This window comes from Acanthisitta chloris, unplaced genomic scaffold, assembly GCF_000695815.1.
Source record: "Acanthisitta chloris isolate BGI_N310 unplaced genomic scaffold, ASM69581v1 scaffold4965, whole genome shotgun sequence".
In the NCBI taxonomy this organism is placed as follows: domain Eukaryota; kingdom Metazoa; phylum Chordata; class Aves; order Passeriformes; family Acanthisittidae; genus Acanthisitta; species Acanthisitta chloris.
In genome coordinates, this window is record NW_008674167.1 from 1 (window position 1) to 15,456 (window position 15,456).

At 42.8% G+C, this 15,456-nt stretch overlaps 1 protein-coding gene across 1 annotated transcript; it reads left to right on the forward strand.

Moving 5' to 3' along the window:
* Positions 1–1,151: 1,151 nt before the first annotated feature.
* On the forward strand, positions 1,152–10,323 carry SPRYD7 (SPRY domain containing 7; the record flags this gene model as incomplete). Its single annotated transcript, XM_009075218.1, has 4 exons — positions 1,152–1,268; positions 4,238–4,404; positions 6,055–6,157; positions 9,305–10,323. Coding segments are annotated over 4 exons (485 nt in total), but the record flags the coding sequence as incomplete, so codon positions are not given.
* Positions 10,324–15,456: the final 5,133 nt, after the last annotated feature.

A 15,456-nucleotide genomic window follows, 5' to 3' on the forward strand; every position in this document is an offset into this window, starting at 1 on the left:
GAAAAGGCCTCACTTTAGCTAAAATTGAGTTAACGGCCAGAGTGAGCACGTGGGGTGCGCCAGGCCGGGGGGTGCCGCGGGGACAGGCCGCCCGGGCGGGCTGGGGGGTGTGGTCAGTTGGTCACATCACAGGATGATGGCTCAGAACTGAGGACGTGAGTTCACAGAATCACAGATCTGGTAGGTTGGAAAAGAGCCCCGAGATCATCAAGTCCAATCCATGATCTAACACCACCATGTCAACTAGACCTGGGCACTAAGTGCCACGTCCAGCCTTTCTGTAAACATCTCTGGACATGGTGGCTCCACCTCCAGTTATGGCAGTGAAGATGCAGAAGGAGCCAAGCCATAAAGTCTTGTTCACGCTGCTCTTTGAGCATCATCCTCAGCAGCAGCTATCCACACAGCCGTGCCCAGGCTTTGCGGAGAAGTGATCTGGGTCAGAGCTCGGAGGAAAGCAGTGTGACCGATTCAGGGCTCAGTGCTCGAGTGCAGTGATCAGCTTGTTTTCACTCCCTTGTATCAGTGGGCTTTGACCTGTATCCTGTGTTCTTGATCCTGACAACAGTGCCTAACCATAAATTCTTCCAATGGAGAAGGAAAACTTACCAGAGGATTTTATTCTCTCTGTCTTGACAGGTGTGTTCCTAACAAAAGGATTGTTTCAGAGAGTAGTTAAACAACTTGCAAATCCATCAGTTATTTCTAGCCAATGTGCTTTAGCCTTCTTGCTGCAGAATTTTTTCCCCCCCAATGCTAGAGACAGCTGTGTGTCCAGGTGCACTGCGGGCATCTCCTTCAGGGCTTTGGTCTCACAGTGAACCTTTTCTGAGTAAATTTGAAGTTGTGCTTCTGATGTGGCTAAGCAAAGGTTGTGATCAGTGTGGTGCTGTATAACCCGAGAGGTGAAAATTTAGATCAGCATATAGATATTAAACAAATAAACCCTGGTGGAAAGAGGAACTAGCCTGTAAACAGCTTTCCTTCTTTTAGTTCACAGCATGGACCTTCATCAGAGTTCTCACAGACTAATGAAGCTTTTACTTGGGGCAGAAAGAACAAAAACTGCTCTCAATGTTTAGGGTTTTTGAGGGCTGCTTCCAGACTTCTGAAAATGTTTTGAAGTTTTGTGGGTTTTTTGCTTCTTGCAGGAACAGATGTCGTCATTGTGAAAAATGGCAGAAGAATATGTGGCACAGGAGGCTGCTTAGCCAATGCACCTTTGCATCAGAACAAGAGCTATTTCGAGTTTAAAATTCAGTCCACAGGTTAGTCAGCAAAATAATATACAGCTCTAAATGTGGAAGGCATGTTAGATTGCCTGCAGGTGGTCATATCTCTAATGCTCAGCATCTTTCTAATTGCATTCTTGAACTTTTGAACCTTGAAGAGTTTCATAAGTTGTCATTGTGTAAAAGGAATTTTTAAAAATTTTATGTAATTGTGTCTGACATGAAAAAGAAAGGTAAGTATATTACGAAAGGGATACGAATACTAAAGCCCCACATTGTTTTGTATGCTGTTATATGAATGTTTTGCAGTTGGCATGTTTTAGAAATGTTTTTTGGTGAATAAATGCTTATGACCACATAAAACACTGTAGCTATGAAGTATTTTTTTAAATAGGGCGGTTTATCTAGACGTATTTTTAGCTATTTTTCTACCTCCATTTGCTTTTAGCACGCACTGTGTTTGCCCAAGCAAGGGTAACACTTTTTGTGCTACCTTTTGCTCTCCAAGTCCAATGTGCAGCACTTATTCTGACACTGCCTTATCCAGAGGAGCCTTTCAGCACCGTGTTTCAATATTTGTTTCGCATAGGTTTAATGCAAAGCAGCTGAAAGTGAATGAAATTTGCAAGCATTATGCTTTTACTACCACAGTCAGCTTCACTGGTACAGAGTGCACTCAAGGCCTGCCTGTATTCTAGAATTAAAAATCAGTCTCTACTTTTAAAAACAACAGGCACTGTGAAAATGAAGCTGTTCCTTCCCTAAGTGTGTAGGGGGAGGAAGAAGCAGAGAAGCATTAGTCCAGAGACAGGCCCTATGATACCAGCTTGATACCAGCATTTTTTGGGTAAGGGTTGTTTGCATTCGGTTGGATTGGAGTTCAGGCAGTGTGAACACAAATCTGCACACAAATCTGTGCAAAACACCTTGCAGTCACATAAGTTGTTTAGTGTTAAGTTACATGTAACCCCATACCAGTCTTAACTGGGCAATTTTAGAATCCCTTATGTTAGGGAAGAATCCATGGCAGCTGTTGCTCATATGTGGTCATTATTCACAGAGATACAATATCCATCTTCCTACATTTGAGAAACACAGGGAATAAACTTTCCTGGTCCCTGTGAGCCATGTCTCATCTATTCCTGTGCCCCAAGGCAGGAGAATTGTAAAACTTTGATTCCCAGAAGTGTCCCTGCACAGTCTGTTGGGGATTATCTATGGAGAAAGTTTTCTGAAGTCCTTTTCATTTTGGGCATGTAAGTGTTAGAATAAATTGTTCTGCAGTTTTGTCTTTTGAAAGTAATTTTCTTAACTTTTTGCCTCATTTTAGTCTACTGTAGATTAAACAGTCCTAGTTCATTGGGATTTTTTTATTGTCTTGTTATAGATGAAGTTTTTACACTTTTGACTGGTTTTGGTGTTGCTTCTGTGAGACCTAATTTGTCTTGAGGTGTGATGCTTAAAATGGATGCTGTGCTCCAGCTGCAGCAGCAGTAGATGTCCTTCATCTGCTGTACATACAGTATGTCTGCTCTGTACATGCCATACCTCTTTTCACAACAGTGGGGCACAGACTCACACTCAGCACGTGGTCTGTGATAACCCTTGAATCATAGTCTATGAACTGACTGCCAAGCCACTACTGTATTTGTGCCACTTACTATTCCTACTTACCTGCTCTTCTTTGTAATCCAGGAAAAGTAAATGCACTTTCCTTGTTTCAGACCTCTTAATCAGTTTGTTGGGATCATTTGAAACTTGAGGGGCCTCTGAAGAGCTTGCAGGCCTGTCAGGTTGGGATTGGCAGCACGTTTAATAAGCACAATGTCGTGTTATCCAAGTAGCTAGTGTGAATACAGAACAAGATCTGACCTTGTGCACTCAGTGCAAAACCTCAAACCCCACTTGAGTCATCTTTTTTGATTTGACAGGGTGTTACTGATGAGTAATCCTGGAATAGTTTTCTAATCACTTGTGCCTTCATATTGCTGTAACTGTCTAGACTGTGTTTTCCTCATTTGACTATTTCAGTGTTCTATGAGTTTCAAAAACATTACCAAATGAAGTTCTATCATTTAACTTTTTCCCTAAGACTAGTCTAACTAGCTGAAAAAGGAAATTGTGTTGTTTACTGATCCATGCTAGTTGGATTTATTCTTTTGTATCCTCCTATGGTCTCAGAGTTTTTCAATATTTTTTCTGAGAACAAAAGTTCAGTTAAGTGGTTACAATTCTCCGGATCCTTCGTTTTCAGGATAGATGCTGTTTGTCTTCAGTCTCTCGTGGCTGTTTGTACTGGGTCTGGCCAGGAGGGAGTTAATTTTCTTCATAACAGCTGCTGTGGTGCTGTGTTTTGGTTTGTGACCAAAACAGTACTGATAACACACTAATGTTTTAGCTATTGCTGAACAGTGTTTGCAGAGCATCAAGGCCTTCTCTGTTTCTCACTCTGCCCTTCCAGTGAATAAGATTAGGGTTGCACAAGAGGTTGGGAGGGGACATAACCCCATAAGGGGGATGACCCAAACTGACCAAAGAGATATTCCATGCCACATACTGTCATGCTTAGGGAAAAAGGAGATGGGAGAGGAGGGAATTTAGGGAGGTTAGCTGTCTTTTGCTGGGGGATAGGCTGGGCATCCATCTGCTCGTGGGAGGTGGTGAGTGACTGCCATTGCATCACTTTGTTTTGTTTTCTTTTTTTCCACTTCTGCTTTACTTATTAAACAATTTTTATCTTTAGCCACAAGTTTTCTTGGTCTTACTGTTCCTTTCCTCTCTCTCTCTGTTCCACTGGGGCCTGTGGGTAAAAGGGAATGACTGGCTGAGTGGTGCTTAGCTACCTACCAGAGCTAACCCACAATAGCTGTGGTATTTCCAGGAGATGCTGGTAGTACCATCATGGCACTAGTTTAAAACATGTTCCTTATGCTGTCCTGCATCAGTCAAAGAGTCTTCAAAGTAAAGGGTTTGTTTTTTCTTACCATGTTAATGTCACATTTTAGGGATTTGGGGTATTGGTGTTGCGACCCAGAAAGCAAACTTGAATCAAATTCCACTTGGTCAAGATTTCCACAGTCTGGTGATGAGAAATGATGGAGCTCTCTACTATAACAATGAGGAGAAAAACAGGCTACCAGCAAACAGCCTTCCTCAGGAGGGTGATGTGGTGGTGAGTTTCTTAAGGCTTTGTTACTTCCTCAGCTGTTCCCAAATGCTTCTTATTTACAGCTCTGTGGTCAAACTTACTGTTCCAGTCAAATTGTTCAGCTTGCATCTCCCAGTTTGAAAAGTGCAGATATCAACTCCCATTGTGTTTGAGTGGATCAGCAGCCTGGATAACAGTGGTCTTCATTCTTGGTATTGACATGTTCCAAATCAGGGATGGACCTTTCCAGGGTTTGAGAAATCTCTAATGCTCTGTTGCACTGTCTGCCTGAGAGGTAACTCCCATCACAAGGATCTGACATTGTCTGATATGGGACTTCCCTGAACAAATAATGTGTTGGAATGCATTACATAGCTATGCACCATGCCCATCTGAACTCAAGATCCCATAGCTAGCTGGTTAATGATTAGAAGGACAGAGTGAAGCAGAGACAGGTCCTGGGTGATAGAGGAATCATATTTTTAGCGAAACTTTTGTAGGGAAGGAGAGGTATTAAGTGGAGAGGGGGGTAATGTTCACTGGGAAAGTGATTAAAAATAAGAGAAAATGGAGAATTCTAAGGTGGGGTATTTTTGTACCTTACTATTCCAGGTTTCCCAAAACATCTTTCAGTGACTTAGTTCAAGGGGTTGGGTTTTTAGTGGTGTCATTTTCTCCATGTCCTTTTAGAGATGTAATTTGAACCATACATGGGAGCAATTGAATAAAAGTCAGACCATTTATCACCACTACTTTTTCTTGCTGGGTAACCTTGCCTTTATATAACCGTGGTTAAAAATGTCATCTTTAGAAGCCCCAAACAGCTATGGTTGACTTCTCCATCCTTTGCCCTCAGATACTATACTGTTCTTTTAATGCCCTTCTGAAATAGTTTTTTGGAATGTTGCAGACTGTTTTAGGGTTTGGTCAACTTACATAGTCTGAACAGCTTCAACTAATCACAGAAAAAGTAGCAGATATGTTACTGCTAATTCCCCAGTTTCCATAAATATCAGTTCATTTTGTTCTGTCATGAGAATAGATTTCTGAAGTTCTGAATGAAAACACAAATTGTCACACTCAGCCACACCAGAACAGTGAGAAAACTCCTTTAGCTAACAGATAAGTAAGTTATTACCTTGTTAATGTTTGCTTTCTGCTCTGTAGTCAGCATATTTATAGTGTGGTGTATGAAACCACAATCTGTTGATGCCAGCAGAGTAAATGAGCTGAGAGAGGGTTCTGCATGGAAGTATGAGAAGACAAACTTGATTCATAGTATCACTGTTTATTAAAGCTATTTCCAGGTGAAGATAAAACCAAGAAGGGTGCAAAGGGCCTAATACCCAAAATCATTGAAAATCCTGCGGGTTTTTAACACAGTGAAAAACAGTTTGAAAATTTGTTAACTTACTAAGATGCAATGTGTAGTACTGTGCTGCATGCAAACTGAGTGAGCATGAAGGAATCCAAAGTATGTGAAAATACAAATGTTACTAGTCATTTATTAACTTCTAGTCCTTTGCAGGAATATCTGAGGTGCGTTTTTCTAGGATGCTGTGGTTTGCATAACAGTGTTAAAATTTGCCTGTGGCTAAGAGAGCTAAATTAGGTAGCAGTCTTCTGCATATAAACTTGTTGATGTTTTTTTTGTCAATTTTCTGTACTTTGTAGGGCATTACATATGACCATGTAGAATTAAATGTATATTTAAATGGAAAGAACATGCATTGTCCAGCTTCGGGAATCAGAGGGACTGTCTACCCAGTGGTCTATGGTAAGTCAGATTTTCAAACAGTTTCACAGTATGTGCAATATTTTCACACCAATTATATCTTACGAGCTATGTATTCTTCTCACATAAATGGAATGCACATCAATTATTTATATTTGTCACCTGCAACAATTAATTGTGTGAAAATGCAAACCTAGGAAATTACAAAAGTATATTTTCACTTCATTTTTAATGCTGCTTAATAAATAAAAGCACCAGTTACTGATTGCTTACAGTGTCCACATCCAGCAAGCTGGGGAGTTACTGCACTCAGTCTAAAAGATGCCAGGTTAAAAAAACCCCTGTGAAGCAGATGGGGAAAAAAGGAAAAAACCCAAATTTGAACTAATTTAGATTTGTGGGCTAATCTGATTTATCTATGAAGCTTGGTATTTGTGTCTTTTAATTCCACTTACTTCATAAATGCATTCAGTGTTATATACAAATAGAATTGCTGACTGTATTTTCTTATGGCAGTAATAACTTTAATGTAGTACTAGTCCAGCTCCTTGCTGTGTAGTGGTGCAGCTCTTTGCTGCTACCCCAGATTGATGCCCAGTTTTGAAATCCAACAATTGATGAGTGAATTATGGTAGCTGTTTTGCAAGCAAACATCAGTACACCACATCAGTTTTGAACAGGAAACAAATACCATATCCTATTAATCCCTGCAGAGGCACTTTGAAAAAACACTATGAATTACAGAAACTGGAATTTGGCCAAGACATGTTAAAATTTTACTCTCCCAGAACTTGGTGGTGATTTTATCATTCCCAAGTAGTCAGAATTCTGTTTAATATCTCGTCTGAAAGGTAGCACTTCCCCTAGCTCAGTGCATAGTCAATGCTACACTCCAGGTTGACTTGTAACTTAACAGCAAGTGCTAATTGCTCACCAGGTTCCCTATATTACATGTACAGCCATCACGGAATCACAGAATGGGTAAGGTGGAAGGGACTACTGGAGGTCATCTAGTGGTCCAACCTCCCTCCTCAGCAGGGTCCCCTGGAGCTGGTTACTCAGGACTGTGTCCAGACTGTTGCAGTACTCAGTTACCTGCACAGTAGAGAAGTTCTCCCTCATGTTCAGGTGGAACTGCCTGTGTGATAGTTTCTGCCTGCTGCCTCTTGTCCTATTGCTCAGCACCACTGAGAAGAGCCTGACTCCATCCTCTGACACTCTCCCTTGAGATATTTATAGCCATTGATGAGGTCCCCTCTCAGCCATCTCTTGAGGCTGAGCAGGCCCAGCGCCCTCAGCCTTTCCTCATAAGTGAGATGTTCCAGTCCCCTCATCATCTTTGTAACTCTCCACTGGGCCTGCTCCAGGAGCTCCATCTTCAGTTTAGCTTTATTCCTATGTGAGCCTCATCTAAGTAGTAGCCTCCTCCAAAATCATTTTACTCTTGAAATACCATTAACTATGTGATGTGGGTGGTATTTTAATTTCATGGTAGGTTCCTAATGAACTGTTGGCATATTCCCATTTATATCTTGATACATTTGTGATACGGAATTTTATGAACAGGAAGAAAATACTCCAGGTGTGTTGTAGAGCTTTCGAAGTCTATAAATGTAGCTGAGGAATTATCCGTTTCCAAGCTATTGAAGTGGAAATATGGTCCTGTTGTGATGTGTCCTTATGCCACGTGATGGCGCTGCTAAAATGCTGTGGCTGCTCCACGGGATCTCCTTGTGGGAAACGTGAACGTGAGCAGCAGGAAAAGAGTTGCTGTGTAACGAGTTGTTACATCTTTTGGAAGGTGCATGAAGAATGCAGATTGCTTTCAGAAAATATTTGGTGGCAGGTTAGCCTACTGTAAATCTTTTCTCTTGGACTAAAGAAGTTCTGTGCCTGGGGAATGCAGTGACCTTTTATTGCCAGGCTCCTATTATCATCTTCCACAAGTGGGCATAATTTTGTGACAGTTATCCTATCCCCTACATATAGGTATAACATTTGAAGCCTGTAAATTGCTTACTTGGTATAAACTTTAACTGTAAATGCCCTTAATTTAGTGTGAGCTTCTAGTCATGTGAAAGGATTTGGCCACAGAGAGTTTCTGAAGCATTTACCCTATTCAGACTAGAATCATAAATATCTTTTTAAAAGAAACATGATGGATTAAGCAAACAGTGTGTCAAGTTTGAGAACATGAAATAGAAAAGCAAATGTAAAGGTTATTCCCTACAACAGCTGTACCTCAGGCAGTTCTGTGGAAGTGAGATGCAATCACTGCAGAAGTACTACAGAACTGTACAAATATACTGTTAGGAGTTTTAACTGGGCCTAGGAGGGAAAAATTCCAGCCTTGGCTCTGAGGTAGCTAAATGCCAAAGTATGGAGATGAAGCTTTTCTGGTTTGATCTAATGTTGCTAGTGTAGCAGGTTCATCTCACAAGTTGTCTTTGAAAGAAATCTTGCTTTTCTAACTGGTTGGGTGTTTCAATTTGCGAGCGAAATCCGTGAAAGCTTTTCTCTGAAAATACTCAGAACTTTCCACTTTCTATATCCTACACTGAAACAAGACTTGCAGTAAGTAGATTATGCAGGGGGTCCAAAAGTGGGAGAAGTATTGTGAAAAACACGTTAACTTCCAACATTAAGAAGCAGTCAGAGACACTTTCTTTGGATCACATGCTGAAACAAATGGTCTGACACCAACCACTGCAGACGTCTGAAACCCTTGTAAACCTCAAAAAAAAAATCATTGTAGACAGCTGATACTCCAGCAGAATCAGGAAGTGGACAGAAAAATATGCACCTGAGGAGGAGACATCCCTGCAGTGTGTATCTCGTAGTGTCCTTTATCTGTAGGTTTCTGGAAAAATAAAGTAGAAGATTTGGAGGGAATAGCCTGAATCCCTGCTAATGCTCCCAGTGAAATCAGATGTAGCATTCCCATTGACTTCACCAAGGACAATGACCAACTAAACAGCAGAAAAGAAAGATGATTTGCTCTCCTGGGATATGTGTAGGGCCTTAGCAAATTCATTGAAGGTACTTCTTTTAATTGTATATATGCAATAGATGTATTGAAAAAATTCTTCATGGTTTGAGCAAAGTACACAGTCTAGTAAGATGGTGTAATAGAGGATCAAACTGTAACTATTCCTTCTCTAACTCCTTCTGTTTGGTTCTCTTCTACAGTTGATGACAGTGCCATTCTGGATTGTCAGTTCAGTGAATTTTATCACACACCACCACCAGGGTTTGAAAAGATCCTCTTTGAGCAGCAGATCTTCTGAATGTCTTCATACTGGAAATTTGCACCCTGCACTGTTACAAAAGCTTTGTCATCTTGAAGCTTCACTTTACTTTTAGGAAACATATCTGTATTTTTAGTAAGTACTTGTGACTTTTGTCTGCAGAATAAATGTTAACTGGAACACCAGGTAACTGTTGCAAATACAAGTTTTCTGGCAATGTTTTGTGATTGAAAATGAGTGTTTGGGTCAAGGTTTTTCTCCTATTCATACTTGATGCATAAGGTGACTAAGGGATATTACTGTCATCAGTATTACATTCAGTATTTTGAATAAATTGGAGCTCTGTAAGGCAAATAATTCTTATGCATATGATAGCTATGGAGATGGATGGTTCTCATGATTTTTTTCCCCCCAGTGTTTTTCACAGAGAAGTGATGTACTCTGTTCAAAGGACAGACTGTGTTCCTAGTCTGTGTTTTGGAGTTGCAGTGTCTGAGTTGTGCACAATGACTAATAATACGATGGCATAACTAGCAGCTGGACACTTTTGCTTCGCAAGGTATATTTCAATCCATTCCCTCAATCTCAGACCAGCAAATACAGCTTAATCTAGTTCTTCTAGCTTTTCATTTGCTTTTATTGTGACAAAAAAATAAAATAGAGTACTTTCTAGAAATACTTTTTTGTTGAGCCTTGAAAAGTAAACCTGAACGCTACCTGTGTTTTCTGAGGACCACTGTGCTGTGTTACTCTGTTTGGAGAGTAAGTACAGACCACTCAGCTTGGGTATGCAAAAGGCCAGATGAAGAGTATGAGATGTTATGGTGAAGCCTTACATCTAAACTGTAAATTAGTTTATTCTCTTATGGAATAGCATATTTATTTTCTTTGTGAATCATTTATAAATAGCTAAGACATTGTTCTAAAATGTGATGTCCTTGAATATACATTGTGAGACGCTTTTTTTCCCCTTTCTTGTCATATTTAATATACTTCCTAGCAGAATTTTTATTGTTTAAAAAAAAAAATCTTCATATTGGATGTTTGTGTTTTGGTTTTCGCTCTTCCTGGGTTAATTCATTTGCATAAATTATTTAAATATTTTTAGAAATTACCTTATTCTGAAATTTTCAAATACAAAGAGCTTTCTCAAAGCCTTTCACCTTAGGATTTGCTGCATCTGTCTTTTCATTTTGTGGCCCATGTTTTCCTTCCTTTTAGCCTCGCTACCACATGACAGTGCTGGGTAGAACTTTTCAACCTGAAAGGAATGATGCCCTTTGTCAGCTTTATGGTATAAAGCTCAGGAGATTAGAGTGCAGTGTTATTGTTTCCCCTTGAAATCTACTCAAATCAGAGTAGGGTAATGAGAAATAAACCCTATACCCTAAAACATCTTCCCCCCACCTGTCCCTTCTTCCCAGGCTTTATTTCTGATTACTCAGGTTTATTCCTGATTTGCTCTTACCTCCTCCTTGCCAGCGGCACAGGGAGACAGGGGATGGGAGCTGTGGTCAGTTCATCACATGTCTCTGCTGCTCCTTGTTCCTCAGGGGGAGTGCTTCTCACACTCTTCCCCTGCTCCAGTGTGGGTCTCTCCCATGGGAGATAGTTCTCCATGAACTTTTCCAGTGCAAGCCCTTCCCATGGGCTGTGTTTCTTCATAAACTGCTCCAGCATGGGTCCACAGGTCCTGCCAGCAGCCTGTTCTGGGTCATATCCTCCTCTGGACATCCACCTGCTCCTACATGGGCTCCTCCATGGGCTGCAGCTGATCTGCTCTGGCAGCTTGAGCACCCTCTCCCCCTCCTCCACTGACCTGGATGTCTGCAGAGCTGTTTCTCTCACATTCTCACCCCTCTCTCTGCCTGAAATGGTGCAGTTTTTCTCTCCATCCCTTCTTTAATCTCTTATCCCACAGGCAGTATCACTGTTGCTGATGGGCTCAGCCTTGGCCAGGGACAGGCCCATCTTGGAGCTGGCTGGCATTGGCTGTGTTGGAGAATGCTTCTTCCTACAGCTTCCAAAACTCAAAAAGCCCCTTGCTACCAAAACCTTGCCACACAAACCCAATACACGTTCCAAACAGCCCGAGCTTCAGATGTCTGACACAGCCCAACAAGTCCCAGGTTGCGGGGATTGCTTGGGACCTCTGTCTGAGGCCAGGAAAAATGTCCTCTGTCCTTTCAGAGGTGTGGTGTCTTTGAGAAGCTGTGTTGCCAACTGGAGGAGTGCAGGAGGAAGTGAGCAAGCTGCACATCAGAGAACATGAAAGGGAGACACACAGGATCTTCTCTGAGACTTAACAGCTTGAAGAGCCTCAGACCCTATCTACCACAGGGAAGACAGCAGTGTCTACATCACACTATTAAGGTAAGCCAAACCTCTGGAGAAGGGGAAGGATGGAAGCTGGTGACTTCTGCAAGGTTCCTGCCACACCTAAGGGCTGTGGCTGCAAAGTAAGTTCAGTGCCCTCCCAGTTGAAGAGGAGCTTGGTGAGCCCTCCAGCAAGGAACCTGGTCCATCCAACCCTAAACTGTGCAAGACTAACCAGGAATAAACAGCAAGTCATCGTATTGTGCGACTAGCTGCTGTAGGGGAGAGGCTTCCATCTTGTCGACCCAACCAGTCACCTAGAGAGTTTTCCTGCCTGCTGTGGGGTGAGATCTGGGATGTTGTGGAGAAGCTACTGAAGCTCATCTGATGCTCTGACTACAGCCTCCTGCTGTTACTCCATGTAGGCACAAATGATACTGCTGGGGGAACCTGGACAGTATGAGAAATGACTACAGAGCTGTGAGGGCAATAGCCACAGGCACAGGGTCCCAGGTGGTGGATTCAGTCTGGCTGGTCAGGGGAAAGGGAGTGAGGAGGAGAGTACTAACAGGGCAATTCAATAATTAGCTTCAGAACTAGTGTTGGCAACAGGGCTTGGGGTTCTAAGACTGTTGGACCCTGTTTGCAGATCAGTGTCTGCTTGAGAGAGGCAGGATCCACCTCACTAAATGGGGCAAAGCTTTTCTTGCCAATAGGATGTCTGACCTCGTTAGGAGAGCTTTAAACCAAAAACAACTGAGGAGGGAGTGCATGAGGGAGTGACAGACAGGTTTGCTGAGCAAAGGGCATGGGTGGTGTGACAGGAAGGGATCACAAAACCAGCTAAATAGGTTTTAAGCAGGGTCACTTCCAGCACTTGCATAAAAGCAAGGAAGTGCCTACATTATGGAGAAATCACCAAGCCCTTCCTAGGAAGTCAACATGTTGGAATGCCCCTGTGAAGAGTGTATGCTGGCACACTCAGAATGGGGAATAAATATTATGAGTTAAGAAATCTGTGTGCAATTGGAGGCTACAGTCTTAATGGGATCATGGAGATGTGGGATGGTTCCCATGACTGGAGTGCTGCAAAGAATTGGTTACAGGGTCTTTAGGAAGGACAGGGTGGGAAGATGAAGAGAGCGAGTTGCCCTTTATATGTGAGAACAGCTGGGTTACATGGAGCTCTGCCTGGGGATGGATGAGGAGCCGACTGAGATCAAATTATGGGTTAGGATTAAAGAAAGGATGGGTAAAAGTGGCTGCTGTAGGCCACTTGACCATGAAGAATAATTGTATCAAGCCCTCCATAGACATAGGAGCAGCCTTGAGTTTGCAGGCCACAGTCCTTATAGGGAACTTCAACTTCCCCAATATCTGACAGAGGGATAATGCAGCAGGACAGAAGCAATCCAAGAGGTTCCTGGAGAGTATTAATGTTAACTTTTTCCTCCAAGTGATAGAGGACCCAATGAGAACACATGTTCTGCTGGACCTCACCAGCAAGGAGGGGCTTGTTGGGGAAATGAAGGTCAAAGGCTGCAATGACCCTGAGAGGGAAGAGGGTAGAAAGCAAGCTGACAATCCTGGACTTTGGGAGAGCAGATTTTGGCCTCTTGAAGGATCTCCCTGGAAGAGTCCCGTGGGATAAGGCCCTGGAAGGAAGGGTGACACAAGAAAGCTGGTTAATATTCAAAGATCAGCTTCTCCAAGCTCAAAGTGTTTCTTCACAATTAGTACATCATGCCTGCATAGACAAACAAAAGAGCTCCTAGCCAAACTCAGACACGAAAAGGAAGCATACAAACAGCAGAATCAAAGGCTGGTAACCTGGGAGGAATACAAAAACATTGCCTGAGCATCCCGGAACAAAGTTCGGAAAGTTATAGCCCAAATGAAATTGAATCTGACTAGCGAAGTCAAGGACTACAAGAAGGTCTTCTGTAAGTACACAGACAACAAACGGAAAGCTAGAGAAAATGTGAGCCCATTGATCAGTGAGGTGAGAGAACCAGTGACACAGGTCATGGAAAAGGCTGAGGTACTACATTCCTTTTTTGCTTTGGTCTTTGCTAGGAAGATGAACCTTCAGGAATCTCAGAGTCTGGGTTAAAGGCTAGAGAAAGGAAGATGGTGTTTGGTGGAAAAGCATCAGGTCAGGGAATTCTGAAACAAACTGAACATCCATAAGTCCATGAACACCAATGGGATGCACTCAGAAGTCCTAAGGGGGCTGGCTTATGTCATCGTGAGGCCACTCTTGATAATCTTTGATGAATCATGGTGATTAGAAGTGCCTGAAGACTGGAGGAAAGCAAATGTCACTCATGTTTCTAAGAAGGGTTAAGGAGGAGGACTCAGGGACCTACAGGCCAGTCAGTCTCTGGGAGGGTAATGTATCAGCTAGTCCTGGAAACCATTTGCAGGACCATTAAGGACAAGGAAATCATCAGAATTAGTCAGCATGACTTCATCAAAGGGAAGCCATGATGACCAACTTGATAAACTTCTGTGATGAAATGACTGGCCTATTAGATGAGGGGAGAACAGTGGGTAGTGTCTATCTTGATTTCATTAATACCTTTGATATTGTTTCCCATAAGATCCTTATTGACAAGCTGCTGAAAAAGCAAGGAGTGAGGTGTACTGAAAACTGCATGAATGGCCAGGCCCAGGGGGTGGTCAGCAGCACAAAGTTTAGTTGGATGGCAGTGAACTAACAGTGTATCTCAGGGGTCAATACTGGGTCCAGCCCTGTTTAACATCTTTAACATTGTGGAAGATAGGGCAGAGTATAGCCTTAGCAAGTTTGCAGATGACAAAATCCTGGGAGGATTGGCTGATATGCCAGAGGGTGCCATCCAGAGGAGCCATAGCATGCTGGAGAAATGAGCTGACAGGAACTTCATGAAGTGCAACAAGGAGAAGTACGGAGTCCTGCAGCTGGGGAGAAACAACCACATGCACCAGTACATGCTGGGGTCTATTCATCTGGGAAGCAGCTTGTCAGAAGAGCACCTAGGGATCTGGTGGACAAGAAGCTGAACATGAAACAGCAATGTGCCCTTGCAGCTTGGGAAAGCGGTGGTATCCTGGGCTGCGTTAGCCAAAATATTACCAGCAGGACAATGGCAGTGATCCCTTGCCTCTACTCAGTCCTGATGAGGCCACACTTGGAGTGCTGTGTCCAGTCTTTAGGACTCTTTAGGACAAGAGAGACATGGACATACTGGAGAGAGACTGAAGAAGTGCCACAATGATGATTAAGGGACTGGAGCATCTCATATGAGGAAAAACTGGGAAATCTGGAACTGTTTAACCTGGAGAAGAGAAGGCTCAGGGGAATCTGATCAGTGTATACAGATACCTGAAGGGAGGGTGAAATTGATGCAGAGCCAGGCTCCTTTCAGTGGTGCACAGTGGCGGGACTAGAAGCAATGGGCAGAAACAGAAATGCAGGAGGTTCCCAGAACCAGAGGCAATGGGCAGAAATGAATGCAGGATGTTCCCTCTGAACATCAGGAAACATTTTTTACTGTCAGGGTGACTGAGCACTGGTGTAGCTTGGACAGACTGGCTGTGGAGTCTCCATCCTCGGAAACATTCAAAAACCAACTGGATGTGGTCCTGGGCAACTGGGTCTAGGTGGCCCTGCTTGAGCAGGAGGCTTGGACCAGAAGACATCTGGAGCTCCCTTTCCATCTCAACCATTCTGTGACTCTTCCTTGAGGTGATATTGCTGCACTAGTTGATACATACCAGGTTTCTGTAATCAAG